Raw genomic sequence first — 20978 nt, 5'->3', positions numbered from 1 at the left:
AAGCTTTGAAATAACATGAGATCTTTTAAACATTAATTTTAATAATTTTTTGTTATATAAATGGCTTCAAAAAATTAAAATTAAGATTTACGCTAAATCTGTTGGACTTATTATGAAAGTACCGGATAACTTTGTGGATAGGCGTTTGTTCTATCAAGTTGTTCGAGATGCCTGACTCTCTCGTTTAGCCATTTAAGTAGACCGTCGTATTCTTCTTGTATAGCCGCGAAGGAATCAGGAGCCGTGTTTCCTGGTTCCGGATATTTGTGCAAAAATTGGGCAACGTATGTCATGATCGATTTCTCGTCAGGTTGCGGTACATCCACGTCCTCGGGGTCCAACAGTCGAGCAATACCTAGTTCGATTTCGGCAACCTGGAAGGCTGTTTCTAGCCGAGCTCTGTTCGACGCTTCTCTCATAGCTGCTATGTTTACTAAGTTGGCCTTTATAGCATCGATGATAGCTAAGAAGGCATTTCCGTCTCTCCAACTTTCTCCGAAGTCTCGAACTTGAATACCAACGTCCCTGAAGAATCCATCATAATAACAGAAAACTCCACATAATTGTATTGTAATTGTATTACACAAATAGCAATTCGACAGAATACTGACTTGGGCAAGGCGTTGGTGACCCATTGAAGCAACGTTTTCCGTGCGCTTTGTTTCCATTTTTCGCTGCTGATGCGTTTCCTTTCGCTTGCCGCCGAGCCGAGGCTTTCGAGGCTGCTTTGGCTGCCCCAGGTTTGTCCAAGATACTCGAGGGCTCTCGTATTCTCTTCAATCTAAAAAAAAAAGCCGAGGACTGGTACGATGTTTTCTTTCCTTGTCAAGCCTAAAGATAATCTAGCGTGCATACTAATAGAATGCGCAATGTCATGCAAGTGCAATGCGTCTTGTTCTTTTAGAACGATCAAGATCATTTATCGCATTCACGATCTTGTTTTTTTACTACTCACCCGCTTGCGATCCTTGGATCGTAGCTTGTTTATTGAAATATATACGGTTAGCAGAGTGACATAATTTACTTTACTCGCGACGAGGATTAATTTATTCGAGCAGCCACGATCATTTGATTTATATAGAAAAAGATTCCCAATATTTACCAGTCGCGTAATTAACGTAATTTAAAACTCACTTTGTGAATAAAATAATGTGATTATATGTCACAGGATTAAAATTTTGTTTAATCGCGAATAATACGTTAATTGATAAGGTCAATTATTATATAGCTTGAGCAAGAAAATTAGAAAATACAAATTAACTCTCGTTGCGGCGTATAAAAATATGGTGCTGCTGCATATTTGTCGAAGTACTTTGATACGTGATACGAGCGCTATATTTAAGCAGCTACCGAATACTAAGTATACTGGTGCTCTTTTGCATAACTGTCATTACATATGACTAACATATCTGAACGTAACGATAACGATAAATACCTGGAAATATAGGATGATAGTCCATATTAGGCCCAATACTACCGGCGGTCGTCCATCGACCAAATCGGACGAATTTATATTCACTAATTTGATCTGCAAAAATATTAAATTAGAAATCGATTACCACAATTTGCTGATAGAATAACGGAAATACTCACTTTCTTGCTCTGTAAAAATTGTAACGCAGTATTGGCGTTACTCAAGAAATGCGGTCTCTTTAGATTACGGCCTCTCTCCACAGGCTGAAAGATCACGAGCATTTTAGACAACTGGTTTTAACATTTGTCTCATAAATAACAGCGCAAATATTTCATTACCAGTTTCTCCCCTGAAAGAACTTCAAGTAACGCGAGAAGGCGCGTACCGTCTTTCAGATCCTCGATTAAGTCATCAATACGAAGCGGTTGGACTCTCTATAGAAAAGAATATTTACAAATTGTGTAATCACGACGAATCATATATTCTTCAAACATACAAATAAGAAAAATCTTATAAAAATGTAAGTACGCCAAGTACATGAAAACATTTATAAGTATATGCATCATTAAATCAAGAATTAACTGCTCAAAAATAGATATGAAATCAAACTAATTAGCCAAATATTTTTGCCGCTTATATGAAATTTAATATGCGTATAAAAATACTTGCAATTTAATAATTATTATATTAATATTTAATACTTTAATTATTTGAAATTTAATGCTTATAGCGTATAATATCTTTAAGTTAATACAACGTTTGCTGCAAAAAATTTCTATAATAATAATAATAAACTACAATTTCGTTGTTTTCCGATCGTATTGATTCTCGATCTATATAGCGATGTATGTTACATGGATCAATGTTATTTGTTCTTCGTTTGATGATACACAGTTTTTCTACCAAAACGGCTATTCGATACGAGGACGCGCTCGGAGCGAGGCGCTCGGCTTCAATAGCTTCGTTGCCTCTGATGCATGCATGTCACGACGAGTGGAGTTTCCGCAGTAAGGCAAGTTCTGAAGGATGCGGAAGTAGGGGAGTATCGAAACTCAAGAGCCAGGTACGGGCTAGATCAGCCCGTTCAAGTTTCGATAGCACGATACGAGAGGCAACCCGCGTCATGTTTTATAACGCGTCACGTAAGGATCGAGAGCATTACGTAACTTTGAGAAAAGAACTAGAGTCAGCTTATCGAGAACTACCGTCGCGTTATCGTTATCGTTATCAAGTACTTGCCGGTAGAACGGAGTACGATATCAGGGCAAGATTTGCTACGCGCGAATGTTTGTTTTATTGCGTTTCATTGAAGATGACAAATATATTTCTTGATACACGCTTACCTTCGACAGATGAGAATTGATCCAATTTATAAAGGTTTTCTTTTGCACGCGTTCTTGCTCGTCTGAAAGAAGAAACGAGAAACAAATATTAATTTTTGCGTCGTAAAAATAAATTAATTGAAGGAGATTATGTTTCCACGAAATTAAGGAGCTGATTCTTGAAATTGCGACACGTGTTTTTGAGAGGATATAAATTATTCGTTCAGATGAGTGTATTGGATGATGAATGTCGAGCTGAAAAGGAACACACAGTGGTGTTCGTAGATTTCGTGGGCATTTGCGAATCATCAAAATCAATTATAAGGATTGCGCGAAATACATTAGCGCCGTTTTATTTTTAAATCTGCCGTCACTTTTACTATACTTCCCAGTTATGGTGCCGTCACACTACGAGGCAGACAGGCGATAATGAATGTGCAACTGGCATACACCCGCAGGCGCATGATCGCGAGACGAACATTAATCTGTCACGTAAATTTATTTGCGCGATATGCACGTCCGTTCTTAACACGATCTGACTGCAAGAGGAAAAACTAATCGTACAAGTCAGCAGATGAATATGATCGGCGAAATAGATTGTGTGCGTAGAGATTCATTGCATAGAGATGTTTATAACTCTTGTACAAAATGCGAGCTTCTTCTCACAAGTTATTTCTGCCTTATTACGTTTTTTTAAAAACAATTGGGAAAATTTATGGGAAATATCTCATCTGTCTTTGATGATAGCATCTATTTTAGACGGTAACTCATTTATTTCTGCGTATGAAAAATGCGAGGGTGATGTTTATCTTTCAATGAAAATATTCTAAGCCATAATGTTTAATGTATGCAATTTAAACTGGGATTCTTTTACTCGCCGACACACGTGCGCTTACGAAACGACGTTACGACGGTTCCTGGAAGCAAAAATCTGCAGTTCCCGAAATAAAACGGCGTTTGATGTCACCAACAGGCACCAATACCGTTGCCTTGAAACAATGTTCCTTTTCATCGAGTCCTCCATATGATCTCGCCACGGTATATTATATCTTCGTGTCGTAATGCGATCGTTTTTTGCAAACGCATGAGGTAGGCTTCAACGCGCGGTGCGACTATAATCAGCAAAACTGTCGATAATTAACGAAGACACGGTGCTTCATTCGATGCAGTTCTTCTTTTTTTACGAGTCAGAGAATCGTCAGAAGTTTCTTTTCGTTTGATCTTTCGGACAACGTTGCATAAATCGGACTTTTTGACACAAGTTCGTTAATTTTTCTGTGGACACAAAAGTTGCCTTGGGAAATATTTGCAGTTGAATTTTGTTTAAGAAGATATTGGAAGAGCTCTTGCTCTTGCAATTACATTACGCGTCGCAAATTCTCCTTTCGATAAGATTAATAGGACATATTCTCAAACTCGCACGTACATATAAAGATAAGAAAACACTAAAAGACGATACAGTATTCGCTAAAAGCAAATATACAAGAGTTATGAGAAATATTTTAAATATTTTTGTAATATATATATAATTATTTTATTTAAATATATTTTATGTGCATGTCCCAAAGACAAAATAATCTTTGCACTGCAAATTCTTCGATTTATAATAATTAATTTTTTCTCAACAAGACAGTTGAAATAATAGCTTTATAGTTTTGAAATAATTAATAATTGACAAACTGGGAGATAAATAAAAATTAAGGAAAGAAAATAAATTATAAAATAATGTCATTTAGAAACTAATAAACATATTTTATTTTGATGAAATTTTAATTTGAAGTTGAAAAAAATATTAAAAATTGAAAAGACACGATAAAAATAAGTACTGTAGTATTTTCAATAAGTATTAAAAAATCATTCCTAAATGGATCAAAGAAAAAGCATTAAAAGAACATTCGATTATGAATTACCTTGTACAAAATAGCTGCTACGAAAAGTGTAATTTTTTATAGAATATTAATTATTAAAATAGATGAAAGATGATACGTTTTAATAAAGAATGAGGAAAGTTCGTAGAATTTGCATACATGTGATAGAAACTTAGATGAGGAATACTGACCTATTGAACTTTCGCGATATATGGGAAACTGTAAGAAATTACTATCGTCAGTCTTTAATGTCTTTATCGTCATTTTATCCGTGGTAGATGTTTGATCATCGCTACTGGGTGTGAGCGAAAGTTGAAGATCACGTTGCGTTGCAGTACAACCCGGTAACATTGAAAAGGCAGGATATTCCCACGCGTTCTCATTACCATTCATCGCGAGTGTCATGGTTACAGTAAATCGTTCGGCAAAACACGCGAGACGTAGTGCCTGTGGTGCGTTTAATTACACAATTTTCGAGGGTCCTTCATATCTACATTGCCGTAAATGTCAAAAGTGAGATCATGCGAAATAACATAGATCAAATATTATAGCTGTCAAAGTACCATTTTTGGAATACAAAGAGTTTCATTACGAATGAAATAATTTTAATGATAAATAATCTTTCTACAGGCATTTCTCAATATCTAATAATTTTTTTAACAAGTTAACATTTTCTGGAAAATGCATAAATATTGAAAAATTTATATGCCCACATAACAATTATTATTTAATGATTCTAATATTTAAGATCTTCAAAATAAAGATAATTATTAGTATCACTTACAATTCTTTATATTATAATTATAATACTTAAATATAATTATGACAACTAAATACAATAATAATATGATTACAATAAATTAAGAACAAATCTTCATTCGTATGATTCATTCGAGTTTTTTACTATGTACAACGTCATTTAATCTAGTGTGTAATTTCCACCATTTTGTAAGAAGCACGCGTTTGTATCATTTCTAATTTTAAATTCAGCTGATCGGGAGGCGCATGAAAAAGTCCACCAAACGTATTCTCGTACTCGAAAATATCCGAAATTGCATCGCGTAAAGTAAATTTTGCACGATGTTTGTCAAGCACTCACGCCCGCCAACGACATCCAAAATAAATATCGTTTTAAACGAGCAGAAATGTTATTCTGTAACGCGCATGCCACTCTCGCCTTCGTGAATAACATTCAGGATTCTGGGACAAGATAATCCGCGATTATGTCATCGGTGTTGTGAGAACGAGACTCCGGTACTCGCGTAATCGTCCAAACTAGCGAAACATGCGTGCATTTTTACTTATACTGTATCGATGCTAAATATTTCTCAAGTAATAACAGATTCGGTTACTGGAATCGAGAGATATCGATCGCGGAATAGTGATACGAGGATATGGATAACATTAATCAGATGTCTCGGAGTCAATATCATCTATATCTCTTCCTCGCTTCTATCTTTATCCACTTTTTCTACCTACGTGTTTTTTTTTTTATAATTGTTCAATGTTACTTCGTAGATAAATATTCAGAAGTCATTTTACGTTTTTTTTTTAACTTGGCTGCTATATATAAGTTACAAAATTTAAATTTGTTCGAAAAGATTCGTATTTAGTTTTTGAGAATATAATCTTATTAGCGCCGTTAAAATTGAGCCAACCGCATAATTTTGATTGCATTAAAAAGAAAATAAAGGTAAAAATATTAAATGTTACTGTATGTGATTTATCTCTTGAAAAATTGTTCTTAAAAATTAATTTTTTATCCTATATTAACTCTTCGATATTATTTTAAATTGTTCTGTACGTGAAGAATAAGTACATCTTCCTTGTAAGCATAAATACGAGACATCGATTACATAAGTTTAATTTCAGCAGGTTCTATACCAAATATCGTGATTTCAGTTTTCGTGACGGAAAGGATGGCAGAGCACTCGTGCGTTCGTTCACGTGTCCGTCTGTGAGTTACTACTCCGAAAAAAAGATGGGCAAAGGCTAAACCTAAACCGTATATTAATGTCTCATTATACGGCGTCACGGAAGGTAACTGTGCGGCTGTAAAAATCAACGTAGCAACAGGAAATTTCAGTTATTATGCATTTACCATGGACGAAGTTTACGGGTTAAGAACCAGAACGAATGCGGAGTGTCCTAAAACTCGTGTCTCAATTTTAACGATAGATTTCCTAGCAGACTTGAATAAATTTCGAAGTTATTTGCGACCTGCGAGTCGGGAAACTAAATACATTGCAAGATCATATTTTTTAAATTAATTTTAGATATAAACTTTATTTTAATATTTAGTATTACAATTAGCTATTATTTTTCTTTCCTCTTTCTTATATAGCAAATAAATACAGTTCAGATCCAAAATAATATCGCAATAGCATTCGCAAATAGCCAAAGTTGAGTATCGAATAATTCGATAAATGTTAGCGTATCAACAAATCCAGATTTACAGTTCTAATTTTAAAAATGTTTCAAATTCATTGCAAAATCTATTATAAAAATTAAAATTGATATTTGAAACATTTTGTATACTACCATATGACTCCAATGACTTTAAAAATAATTGATTATAAAATTTGCATAATATATATAATGATCCATTATTTTATTTAAGCAATATTATGGATACAGCCGAAATTGACTTTCACTTCCTTCGATTATTGTTCGCAAGTTTGTGCTATATATAGCCGATTCTCGGCTACGATCGATGTATTTTTACGCAAGCAGATAGGCCGATAGAAGAAAAATTAACGGCATAACACGGATCGATAGGGAAACTTTGAACCGGAACGATCAACTCACGGAGGTCAGATCGCTTTTAACGTTCGCCACGCTAACCGTTACTTGTCGTGATGGTTCAACCGGTCGCGCGAGGAAGAAAACGTAAATAGACATTGGCCGTTTAACGCAAAAACGTTTGAAGCAACCAGAGACAGTCGCGTGCCGCCTCGAGAACCGTGTATCACGGATAGCCACCAACACGTTAGCTGAACGCATAGATTCATCTCAAACTTAGAGGATTACGGAGTTCGTGAACTTCCCTGATTGTTTCTGTCGTGCGAATAAATTACAAAGCTAGAACACCGAAGGAAATAAACGCCTACCACATATTATGGTACTTCATACTTTTCGATTACAGCAATTTTGAATCTTGCAGTAACGAAGTCATCTTTGAGCATCTCCTAACGCATCTCGCTGACGGATTGTTTGTTATATAGCTTTCTAAAAAATTAAATTAAAAATTGAAAGCCAAGGATTCAGACACTCGTTATTATTTATATTCATGCATGGAACACAGAAAAATTGGTTCTGCGCCAGCAATATCCCAATCTTCTTCGTTGCGCAAGTAGGCTTATACCATAGAATAATTTCACGATCATGTTTGTGGTCGCCGACCAATATTACGACAGCCATGCAAGACAGCAATATCCGAGATGTCCGGTTTCCACGCGAGGAAAGGAAAGGGAATCAGTAAAGTGGGACAAGTTCTCGAGGATGAGGTCAGACTACGTCTCCTCTCGGATGAGACGGGATAAATTATGAAAGAGAGAGAGAGAAATGATCAAACAAATCTTACAACTTGTTATACACTAGTCTTACGCGGTAGCTTTGTCTATAATCGAAGTCATTAAAATACTTCGACGATACATTATGCAATTGTGGTGACTCGTTAAATTTAAATAAGCAACAATCGACGCGCATGAGTGTTCAAAGAAAGAAAAAGAAGAGAACTATGATATGACGTTCATTTAAAGTCATAAATGGATATTTTAAGAATAATTGTATGTTAATTATGACAAAATGGCTTGCGTTTTAACATTCGCTATGCATTGTTCGACACGCTACAAATACAAGCGCAAAAATATTTTCGTAAATTAGAGTGTGTTCGTGATTCAGCAACGAAAAATAAACGCGTTTCGTGGCAAGATCAATTTAAAGAGATATTTTACCGGACATGCAAACGCAAAACGGAAATTAAGAAAACATTTTTACGTTCGATAAACCAATTAAGCTGACAGAAAACGAGCAAAAATTTTTTATGTAATAGAAAATGACAATTTATAGTTACGAATCATCTTGTATATAAATCATGTCGTTCACGAAGATCGATATAACCGACTATACTTTATTCCGAGAAAACATCGCTCGATAATTGTCGCTAGGAAATGCATTGCAATGAATAAAATTGTTGCAAAATTTACGGATGAAGTCAATATCCATAATATAATTCTAATCTATTTCTTTCAAATATTTGTCAATTTTGTATTACAAAATTATATTAGTTTTCTATTTTTCTTAGATACTGATATATTCAGACATTGCTACAAGATTTTGACCAGGTTTACGACTATTGTAGTCAAACATTTTATAATTCTGTCCTACCAAATTAATGATCACTGTAAACATAGTCATAAAAGCTGATGAGTCTGTTGCTAGGGAATAAAAACGAAGTTATTAAAGTTTTTATTATAAATCCATTGCCGCACATAAAACCGCACGTAAAACGTTTATTTCTTGACATCGCTGAGACATCAATAAAGAAATACGTAGACGCATGAAGCCTGTTTGTTTTAGCTGAACTTCTTTCGCAGTTCATGTCTTTTCTCCTTTTCTTTCCAACGTAAAAAAAAAGAGAAAAGATGAATAGTGCAAAAAGTTCAGCTAAAACGAACAGGCCTACGTATATGTTTCATGTGTTTAAAGTTCTGAAAAAGTTCTTCGGCAAACAGTCCTTCAAAAGCATTTAAACAAGTATATAAGTAAGACCAACTCTATTATTGTGCTGAAAGCCAGATATATAGAACATATTACATTGTTATGATAGAGAAGCCTTTTTTCTGACAACAATCCTATCTTGGTAAGTCTGATCGTCAACCTACCGTTGATCTACCGTTGACCTACTTCGCGTCTGACCAGTAAAACTGTTTTAACGACTCCGTGCACCAATCGAAAAGCCAGCCCTGAGATGAGAGATAACCGAGCATGGCCTTGACATTCATACGATAACTCGAGTAATTTATCAGACGTACAAATATATCTATGAGTCTTTATGGAAAGGTGCCGTTTGGCATTTAATTTGAAGCTTAGCGTGTCAAATATTCATTGATCGATACGATGATATTATATAGATAATATTAATAAATAACCTGATAAATACAATCGTGATAAAAACAAAAGTTGCGACATGCATGTACGCGTGTATGCACGTATGCATGCAAAGTTAGAAATGATATGTATATCTCACTAACACTGAAAATTCTATTAATTAGCTTCTTTGAAATAGAAATAAATTTGTATGTGGAAACGAATTTAAATTTCGGAAACACAAATTTGAAATAGATTCTTCTTTAATAAGTACTTGGTAAAATTTTTAATTTATTGGAAGCTTTCACATTACATATTTTAGCACAATTAAGATATTTATCTTACATGCTATCAAAATAGAATTACGATTTCAAGTATCAAACACAGGACTTCGTTGCAAGTAGTTTTACTATTTAAGATTGAAACTCATTAATAGTCATATCGCTTTTCATTAGTCCCACTTGTTTTATATTTGCACGCGAAATTGTTTCTTAATTGCTTGATAATTGATGTTTCGTATAAACGATGAGGTAAGATCGCATGTTGCAGAGCGCGCACGTGGTCTGTCAGGCAAACTATGAAAATTACAGCATGCGAGAGTGCTATAGAACGAACCCGTCCGAAGTTCTCGATTTGCTGTCATTAACGCGACGGACAATCAACCTTTCGCTGCATACGCGCGAATATATATGTATTTCGAACGCGCGCGTGGGCGCGATGTGCCCTCTCGCTAACGAGCCTGCTCCTCGAAATTTGGCGCACTCGATTAATTCATCATCCGACGGGTTTCTACGATGACAGAATTTTGTTCGACACACGCGCGAGAAGTGACGTGTTAAAAGTGTGAAAACACTTTGGATCGCATTCTCATCGCTAACCGTGATTATTTAATCCTGAGTTTTGTTTGTATTTTTGCATCCGTATGAGTGTATTCAATTTTATTATGTGACATTATATATGGTTGCGCAGAACTTCTCTTCGTGTCTCTCGTAAAAGGACTCTAGAGTCTAGAGGAACAAGAGAACGGATAAAAGATGTGGATTGAGATAGAAGGATAGCCTTGAACCGAGGTTCCTACGATCGTCATCGTTAACTATTATACTAGCGCACGTTACGAGGCGCATTAAGTTTTATACGCAGCTCGCCGTTGAATGGCAACGTTATGCAATGATCCCATAAATGATTACTCTATTATGGAGATTTTTATGTAGTTCGACAGATTTAAAAACAAAAACATTTTTATAAGATGTTTGTTGTATTCTACTTTTCAGGAAGAGATATCTTGGCTCTGCGAGTAACTGTATCGATGATCTCTGTATCGGCGTTATTTGAGATTAAGCCTCGATAATATCTGTACAATTATCAATCAAGCATTTAAAAGTCTTGACAGTTTCAAAAAATTAAATCAGTTCGATTCTGCGAATATCTTAAGAATTGCAAGGTTTGCAAAACGCTGTTTGCAAAAATGCAGTTGTCAGCTAAAATTAATGTATCGCGATGCGTGAAATCGCCGATCGAGATCAATCGAATCGCCAATGTTCTATTAAATAATCCTGCGCGTCCTGCACTGAGATCTCCTTTCTAATCGAATATGAAATATGGTGCGGGTAATCAACATCATTACCAACAACCTGTAGAGTATTTTTTTATTATGAGTACCGGTAGTTGAATGCGCGAAAATTTCCAATACTTGACGAGAACGACTGTCGCGAGCGACTCGGCGACTCGCCGGCCGGCATGAACGTCGGAAATATCGAGACACGAGAGATTGACAGCAGCCCAGATTCTTGATTTTCAGGTCAAGACACCTGTACCTTTGATCTCGGCGATGTGCGCGTCGTACTCGCTTCTGCTGCGCACGTATTCGATTCTCGCGGCGACATTCTGGAAGCTCTGACTGCGATACTCGGCGTACCACTCCGAGGGCGGCCGTTCGTCCGGGCCCAATTGCTGAACCCGAGGACTGCTGGATCTCCTCTGCGACAGGCTCTCCTCCGAGGGGAACCTCGTGAAGGAGGTGACCGAACTGGACTTGCTGCCATGACTCTGCACGCCGTGACTATGACTCTGATAGGCTGAGTCTTCGAGGATCTGCTCCTCGCTGGGAGTCCTACTCGACTCTGTCAAAGCGCGCTGCTGAATGACCGCGGTGTCGCCGTTACTCGTGCTGATCGCACGTACGCTTTTCTTCACGGTGATTTTCTCAAATTTCACGACCTTGGCGCCATTCAGCTCGCCTTCCTCTACCAGTCGCTCGAAGCTTTCCTCGAACGAAGAGTCACTCGCCCTGGAAGACGGTCGCCGAGGTGTCGGCGATCGGAAAGATCTGCGCGCGTCCGAATCCTCCAGGAGATCCTCGGTGCTAGGACTACGTCCGGCCGACCAGACCTGTTCGAAAAAGCTCACCCGATCCCGCAGCCGGCTACCACGTGGCGTTCTCGGACTGCCGCCACCATCGGCGCCGCCACCGCCAGGGCTGTCTACCCTCGACGGAGTCGGACTACCTCTGGGTGGTGTCGTTTGCGACATATTCCAAGAGCTGTTTGTCCTTTTACTTCATCGTTTTCGCCCAGAAATCATCAGCCGGCACGTCTCGCTCATCGAGTCCGCATGTCAGCCCGGTTCTTCCCTCTTCCCTCTTCTCTCCCCCCGTCTTAATTTTATATCCGAGAACTCTGCTAGCCCAACACCTGTTTTCCCGACACCACACCCCATACACTGGGTTGCATCTGTCGCATTCGCGTCACCTGCTCCGTTTCAGTGATTATCAAGAGCGTGCGAGTAATTGGAGACGCGTCGTGTCGTTCTATCAATCGTATCGGCGAACTGCAACCCTGCCTGCGAGTATATCTCGGGCTGATTTTCTGTCAGCACTCATGACAGCGGAGTGCGCACCTACCTACCTATAGCTCGCGTCGCAGGCGCGCGCATGGAATGTACGAATACGGAATGTATACGGTATGGCCGTGCGCGACGGGCGCCGGTTCGATACTACCGGCCTGTCGAGACCTCCTCCTTCGGTCTCCTCCACCTCGTACCGCCGCCATTCCCACTTGCCTGCGACGATGACGCGACGCGACCCGACATGGGACAACCAAGAAGACCGGTATCGAAGGCAAACTCGACCGCGAACTCCCTCCAAAAAGAAACTCGCGGTTTGTTCTAAAGGGTTTTTAACTTTTCTCGTTCGATTAATCCCTTTATCCTATTTCTTCCCTGGCCCTTGCCCCGCTCGATCTATCTACGGTGCCAGCCGGCAGATTGACTAACTCGTCGACCGTCAATGCGGTCGCTCGCTTCAGGTGCTGCCTCTCTCACGAGGGGAAACTTTGACTCGAATTAATCGATGATTATGCGGTTATAAAACACGTGTTATGGCATGTGTGATTCGGTATAATGCATCAAAAATAAGAAGCTCTTTGATATAATAAATGTGCAAGATTTACGCAGAAATCTTTTTCTAAAAATAACACGTATTCTAGCTTTTGCAAGATCTATTTTTCAAAAATTTAAGACTCTAAAGAACAACGAGTTGAAAGAATTATCACGAGAAGAAAGCTATCAAGAGATGGAAATTCATCAAAGCCTTTGTTTGCTTTTCTTATGGAGACTTATTTGTTAATCCTTACTAAGTCGGAGTTAAGATATAATGAAATAAATATCTCTGTCGGGAGACGAAACTGGAGTAGTTTAAGACCGTTTGACGTCGCGACGCAATAAAGAAGATTAAAGGTCTTAAGAGATAAAAATATATACTCCAAGTTGTGCATCAATACAATTCGTAAATGTCACGGGAGGTTGAGCCATTTAATCCAAAAAATTCAAATAATCATGTTTTAATACATTGCGCAAATACATTCTATTAGGATGTATAATGTAAATAGGGGAATGAATGAAATTACGTCATGTAAGTACCTGCAACGCATTAAGGCAACCAAGTGCGTATGATCGTTATTCGATCTGACCATTTCGCCGATCGTGAGAATTATGCAATCGTCCATAGTCATGCTGCTTCCAGCAATAAGTAATCCCTTTTTGCTAATAATCGGTGTAATAGCGATATGATTTCCTTAACACGATCATTAATGTCACGGACTACTCATCAGCTCCATTCGCGCGAACGTCGTTCTGACATGTTGCAATCTGCGGCAAAGCGGTCCCCGCAATTACAGAGCATGCATCCCGCATCTTAATCAGGCACGCGATATCCAGCGCGCGATCATCAATTTGCAAATCGAGTTACCTAGCGTTGAATTTAATCGCTCGGCGTGATGTCAATTTCGTACGCATTTATCTCCTCGAATCGTGGATTCGCTCACAGGAAGCCGCGAGATTTATTAAGCACGCGTGAAGCATGCGCAAGCACGCGCTACAAATTTTAATGAGCGTGTTACGATCTATTAATAGTCAAATTCCAATTATCATCATTCCTTCAAAACATTCTGAAACTTGATAGTGAAGAATTTAAATATAGCGCGACGCATTTTAAATATACGAAATATACCTCATCGCCCTTATATGAAAAAATGGCGTTTCTTTTGTTTTCTATAAAGAAAATTTGGAGAATATATTTGAACCGATCAAGTCGGATACTCGGAGCATGATTTGTGGGACACGTTGTTTTGCGAATCGAGGATGATCTTTAAACGTTGTGCTATCAATCTATCGGTGAGGTGATTCGTCCAGCGGGGCCTACAGCGAGGTGTCTCTGACAGGAAAAGCGAACGTAACGATTGCGAATGGCGCGGCAGGTGTTCGTCATGTCTATTTATAACTCGTTCACGTCTCCGCGGATTCTATCCTATTTTCCCTTGCACCACAGTTCGATTCGACGAGTATGCGAGACGCATGACGCGACCCGTCGCCGTCGTCGCGGCCCGTTGCGCAAGAAGCGTAGACGAATTACGATCCTGCGAATGCACACATCGCGAGAGTATCCGTAAGTAACGATGCGTCCTCCTTTTACATCTTTTTACGACAAATCTAGGTCTGCAAGCAAGGACCTTATTTCCAAATATGCATCTTTGCTTCCAAAAATGACTATGAAAAGTTTCTTAAAGCTGCAATTACTTTATTTTAAGATATATCAGAAATAGATAATTTTAAATAATTTTAATCTTATTTCTGGTTATATCAATTTTTCATTACTTTCAAAATACCGAGAAATCACATATTTTATTCGTGTGGAATTCAATGTATCGATTTCCGCGAAATCTCAAAATTATAGCTTCATCAATAAAACGCAAGAGAAGTATAGAAGAAATAAATTCCCAATGGTGTTCCCCTGATGGAAATCGACGAAAATTTTATGGCTCCCTTATGATACGCACGCAGACACGATACACAATCTGAGCACTTACATCCCCATGGTCGAAATTTGCGTGCGCAACAACGCTTCGCGCGTGATTTGAATCGGCAGATAGTCTATAATTAAGGGTTTTATAGGAGAATGAGTGAGGGTTTAATGATAGTCTATTGGGCGTTCTGTAACGTGACCGATACCATTCCATCGCAAAACGAATCGATTTTCTGGACTTCGTAAAACTTACCCTGCAATTGTTGGATGGTAGCTTGGTACTCGGCGAGCTTTTCGTCCACGTAATCTTGACTCTGACTGGCGATGATCTCGGCTGTGCTAGGACCGCTGCTTTCCTCGTCCGTCTGCGTATGATCTAAGGGCACGCCAATATACTCGTAATCCCCAGGTCTGTAGGGTGCTATCAGATATTCTGGCGGCGCGCATGGTACCGGTGATGCCGAATCACTTCTGAAAGAACTCTGCAAGTTGGGATGAAAAAACGTTTTAGATTTAGCGTTAATGTCTCATCAGTGTATTTTCACTAGTAGATTTGTAATATTTAAATACATCTTTTGCATTAACGTGACAATTTATTCGTGTTATATTGAATTAGACACTCGAGTCTAAACAACTCGACAAGTACTGCAACACGCGACGTAGACGTACATCGACGACACATTACTATCGATCTGTCATCCTTCGCGTTACATGAAAACATTGCGTACCTGCATTGGTATGAATGGCCTTGGCGCTTGACTACCCGTAGGAATCGGCGAAGGCCACCGTGGCCTTGGGCACTGGATGTAACCGGAAGTCGGACAGCCGAAGACGGGCGACATCCCGGGTGAGATTGGCATTCCGATCGGCACCGGGCTCATCGGATGCATCATTATTCCAGGATATACGAGCGGTGACATGGGATGAGCTGGATGGACCGGAGTCGGAGGCCCGCGATGAATTCGTCCTTGCGGATGCGGCGACGACGAGGGCGTGTACGGCGAAGCGGGCCTGAAGGGACTCGGCGCGCTTGGCGCATTAGGTCGTCCTGACCAGCTACCCGGAGGTACATGGCCTCCTCCGGGTGGCCTCGACGGATGCTGTTGCGACATTTCGGACCACTTCAACTGCTCGCCGCTTCGCCTCGCTTATAGGCTAGCATCGCTACAAGGAAGAGAGCAATTAGACCTTGATTATCTAAACGCCAGGTATATAAGATTCAAAGTGTATTAGATATCTTCGTTCCAGCTCTAAATGCAAATTTGTGTTGATTACGCATTTTCAGTCGGAGCAGTCGCTTACAATGAGTATTGCCGATCCTATCTAGACGTGACATTTGTATTAAATAAAGAAAAAATATTGCAATGTTGCATAATCATGTGTCGATTTTGTAAGCCAAAATAATCCTAATGTTAATCAATTTTATTTAAAAAAAATTGAAAATTTAATTATTAATTGACTGTTCTTTCAATTGGATGTATTTGTCAATAAAGTTTCAGTCACGTACTGTGTTGAGTAAAATCGCGAAATATTGTTTCGTTAAAAACAAGCAATGAGACACAATCTGATTCTGACGTTTGATTGACAGCGAATATTTCCAGAAAAACAAAAGACCACGGATGAACTGTAAGACACTAAATGAACTCTGGATCGCATAATAGCGTCGACTATTCGACATGGCACATGGCCAAAAGTTTCTCGAAATAGGTAAGTACTGTTGTACGTATGTACCTATGAACTTTTGCACACTAATGCGGAAATAAGGTATCCGCGTATAATTATCAAAATGTCAGAGAGAATGCAGACACGCGAGAGAACGAATAACGGGAGCGGTATATAATAAACAGAAGTCACGGCGCCGCGGCGCTGATACGATAAAACAATCGGATTTCTATCATTTCAACACCGTCAGATGTAATGTATGTAAATTTTGAAAATATCTGCCAGTTATAATAATAAGCTTTGTATTTTCGAAAGTATGTACACTAAAAAGCCATTTCGACAAATTTCGGCCGTAGAGTTCGTTGATACCGGAGATCTTGGCAACTGGAAACGGCTGTCTATATCTATTCAATTTCGGCGTCTATTTAATTTCGGCCAGACGCATCGAATGCGTCACGGCCTTCTCGGTCATAATTATCGCATTCGTCATATTTGTGCGTAATATATTTCTGTTGAACGTTAGGAATTTAGATAGAACAGTTTTCTTCTTTGTAGATATTACTTTACAATATATTAGATCGAATAATAATGCCAAGATTTTCGAACAGCGAATCGTTCTCACCGTCTCTTATGACTTTAGCAACACATGTGGTTAGCAGCAATGAGAGGTATTTCTACGCCTCCTTCCATTGTTTCACCAAGCTATTTTACGCGCCGTGAAATCGAAAGAGGAAGTCTGCATGCTCTAAACGCGCGTAGACGAAAAGTCTTAAGCTTTTTAGCCAGATACCGAGTGTAGGCCGGCTAAATATAGCGCTATTTCTATTTTTAATCAGCGCGGCGTTTATACACGCGCCCGACAAGCCGGCAGGTATATTCGCAATGACTGCGTCGGGTATTTCGGCAACTGACACGGATATTAACAGCTGTAATCGCCCATCGCGGTCGCGCCGCCGGTTTGACCACCCACGTGGAGTGCGAAAGGTAATCCCGAAGGTATCGTCGATACAGCGGTCGATCTCGCAAATAAATCTTGATCGCGATCTGTTGCTATTTGAGAATGATTTTCGACTAGTTATGTACCAAGAGATGTACAACCGGCATAAACCAGAATGTAATATATGATAGACTTGAGGCTCGGACGAAGTTATAATGTTTCCATTGTCTGCAGCAAACATATTGCAAAAACCACAGTGCTAGTTTGTAATTTTACAATAATTTATATCGTTTCTTTTGAGAGTTTGTGGGAATCTGTCGAGACATTCTTTATGAACTGTACCTCATCATGCGCGTGCATGACATATATCTCTCTCTGTTATAACTTTAAGATATTTTAGCAATGTAAAACACCAAGAATTAACAGAACATCACAGTAACAACTGAAACGCTAATTTCGAACAAGTATTTTCCACAAACTATCTTTTTACTTAAACTATTTTAAGGACAAAAATTTAGAATATTTCTTTAGTGATATAGAAAAATTAATTTATCGTTCTAAAAAAACAGATTAGAAAGGTGATATCATATTGAAAAATAAAAATGTGTGTGTGATTGCTCTATTTTTATCATCTCTTTTATATCTTTGAATCGGAAATTTTTGGATATTGCTACATAAAAATAAAAAATGCAGTTTCGGGAGAAGGTAGAATTGCTATCGACAAATAATTTGCGATTAATCCAAATCTTTCCAATCGATAAAATTGTAAACGTTAATATTAGAATTGCGATAGCAGATTTTGCTCGCATTTTGCTCGCTGTTTGAAAGAGCGAAATCTTGATCTCGGTCACGCAAGACAGAACGAAAGCCAAGAAGCTCTGTCAGATCGCTGGAAAATTTAATGCGAAGACGGATCAACAGGCCAGTCGAACGTTAGTGGCACGCTGGATCCTGGACCTCGGATGCTGCGTCCAAAAATAAGATCTCTCTACTGAATTGATGATCAGAAATAGTCGGCGTTCGGAATGGATGTCGCTGACAGAATCGTCCGCACCGGCTTGTTGGTCAGCAATTATTATTGGCGCTCACCCTCATCTATCAACCCCGTGACATTATCGGTGATCAAACGCAGATGCTATGTACCTATCGTTTAACGAGCTTTGCGATGACTCAACTTCAATGCATACGAGGTTCATTAAACTTGACTTTGTATGTATTAGATTGTTGCAAAATATCATCTACTTATTAAGTTCTTAGATAAAGCTAGTAATCTAAAATTTTTTAGAAAGAAATCAAAAATATTTTTACTCCTGATAAATGTAATGTACTGAAGCTATTGGAGGAATTATTCTGGTTAATATGTAATTTTATTTTTATAACTTTGTTTGGTAAATATAACAATTTTTTTATATCAAAGCGTGTAAAATGTGTTGTATCAAAACGTTTTTAACAAGAGACTTATTTTATCAACATCTACCGTGACAGAGCACAAACAGGGTCTTAGGATCCAAATCTTAGTATCATAAATAATTAACTAGATTGAAATTATTACGGTATGATGATTAATAAAATTTTTATAAATTACGCAACCATCCGGAATCATCACATACACAAGCAAACAGCCACCCACACAAATCGTGAACACAGGACATTCCAAGACCCTCAATCATAATTTTAATAATATAAATTTTTCTACAGTGTTTAATAATAATAATAATAATAGAAGAATTTTTAATTTTCAATTTCTTGCAATTCGAGAACTATCGAAACTATATTTCAACATTGTAGGTAAGAAAAAGTTTACTATGAGATTATACAATTTGAAGCAGCAAAATTATGATCGAATATCTTAAGTACCTACATATAACATAAATTACCGGCAAATCCAAGGAATGCTTGATCCAACTGACGATCTCAATGACTCTGATCGATCTCATCAATTGAAATCAACTTCTATGCCGAAAATCACACTTTTGCTCGTTTGTCGTTTCCTCTTTCGTTGGATATTCACTGCAAAACTCACGGTTCGTCGAGAACCGATCGCGAGTGAGGAACTTAATCGATATCGATAATGGTAAAATCGGGGTAATAGCGAAATACGGGGAGAAAGAAAGAGAGGAAGAGAGAGCGATTTCTGTGCCGGATCTCGCGACGCGAATCACAGAGAGACTGGTCCCGGCGCTGGATCATCGATCCAGGATGGGCGTCGCGACGCTCTCTCTTTCTCTCTCTCTCTCGCGGCCCGCATTTATAATTAACTTTGGCATCACTCGACATTCGACTTAGCAGCGTTGCTCGTCCTTTACTCCTCGCCCTCCAACGACGTTGCCCTCGTTCTCACCTCGCGTCTCCTCCCGTTCTCTTCTCTTCTCTTCTTTCGAAGCGGGGCTCGTTTCTTTTTATCCGTTCCGCCCCGCATGGTGGACGCGGACGCGGGTGCGAGGAGTCGGTGCCACGCTATTATCACCGATGAGCCAACGGCCGCCATTCTCTAGAGTCTAGAAGAAGAAGAATGAGCCAAACGGCCATCGCTCATCGATAATTTTGGTCGCTCATTACGAAAATGCCAATGACGCGCGTTTGAATAACGATAGATTACACTACTTGCGGAAATGATTTTGCGGGACGACGACCTGATACATCTTTCTTCGTCGAAATATAATAGGAGTATGCCAGATTCTATATAGACGCAACATTTTCACTCAAGAAACGTTATGAGAGATATGAGAAAAATTGCGATAATCACGATATTCGTGAGTGATTATGTAACTGCATGGATTATTTTTTTTTTAGTAATGTTCCTTATTCTTACATATATATTTTTTCATTAAATTCTTTACTGATCTAATCAATGAAACATTACGACAAAAATGCAGAATATATTATACACATATAATTATAATAAATACCTACACAGTTTAGGCGATGAGACACATTTACTATATATGTTTATACGCGAGTGTTACTTATGTAGTAACGTACGATTATTCACTCCGTGTAAATGAGTGAATTATCGTAAGTTATTACAGAAATAACGCTCACGTAAATGTAGTATTATTGAAACACTGGTACTGGTGCTATGTTGATCGCGTGTATGTATATACTGAGCAGTACTGAGACCACGTCTATATAGTATTTGTACCTGTACCAATGTAGATTAACTTTATACTTGGTTTTTTAACTTACTTTTTATCTTTTTGTAGTCCTAAAAATTAAACTTTTTGTCGCTCGAACGGCCGTTTGAGCTGCGCTCGTGAAAATGCACTGAAATGCACCAGCACCATGCACCATGCACTTTAAGGAGTGAGAAATGACGTAACGTATAAGGACTAAAGCTTGCAACGCGCGTACAGCGCAAAATTTAAAATAATTATTGTGATAAAATATA

General features: G+C 38.5%; 1 protein-coding gene across 16 annotated transcripts in view; it reads right to left on the bottom strand.

Annotated features, from left to right (window-relative positions):
- The window catches only part of LOC112453316 (nesprin-1), a 98027-nt gene extending 77982 nt beyond the window's left edge, over positions 1-20045 (bottom strand). For 4 of the 16 annotated variants that reach the window (XM_025013991.1, XM_025013995.1, XM_025013997.1 and 1 more), the window contains exons 1-8: positions 11510-12684; positions 2758-2819; positions 1753-1848; positions 1594-1677; positions 1436-1528; positions 956-979; positions 612-781; positions 123-525 (exon numbers count right to left, since the gene is read on the bottom strand). In XM_025013991.1, the coding sequence (XP_024869759.1) occupies positions 123-525; positions 612-781; positions 956-979; positions 1436-1528; positions 1594-1677; positions 1753-1848; positions 2758-2819; positions 11510-12224 (1647 nt within the window). In that variant the 5' untranslated portion in view covers positions 12225-12684. Of the gene's footprint in view, positions 1-122; positions 526-611; positions 782-955; positions 980-1435; positions 1529-1593; positions 1678-1752; positions 1849-2757; positions 2820-11509; positions 12694-15244; positions 15474-15719; positions 16194-19467 lie in introns of those variants that run through there. The other 12 variants (XM_025013993.1, XM_025013994.1, XM_025014000.1 and 9 more) reach the window with 8 other exon arrangements.
- Between the last annotated feature and the right edge of the window lie 933 nt (positions 20046-20978).

The sequence above is a fragment of the Temnothorax curvispinosus genome, unplaced genomic scaffold (genome assembly GCF_003070985.1).
Source record: "Temnothorax curvispinosus isolate PA1 unplaced genomic scaffold, ASM307098v1 QBEX01004246.1, whole genome shotgun sequence".
NCBI classification, from domain to species: domain Eukaryota; kingdom Metazoa; phylum Arthropoda; class Insecta; order Hymenoptera; family Formicidae; genus Temnothorax; species Temnothorax curvispinosus.
The sequence above is the reverse complement of the archived record's forward strand: the minus strand, read 5'-3'. Positions and strand labels throughout refer to the sequence as shown.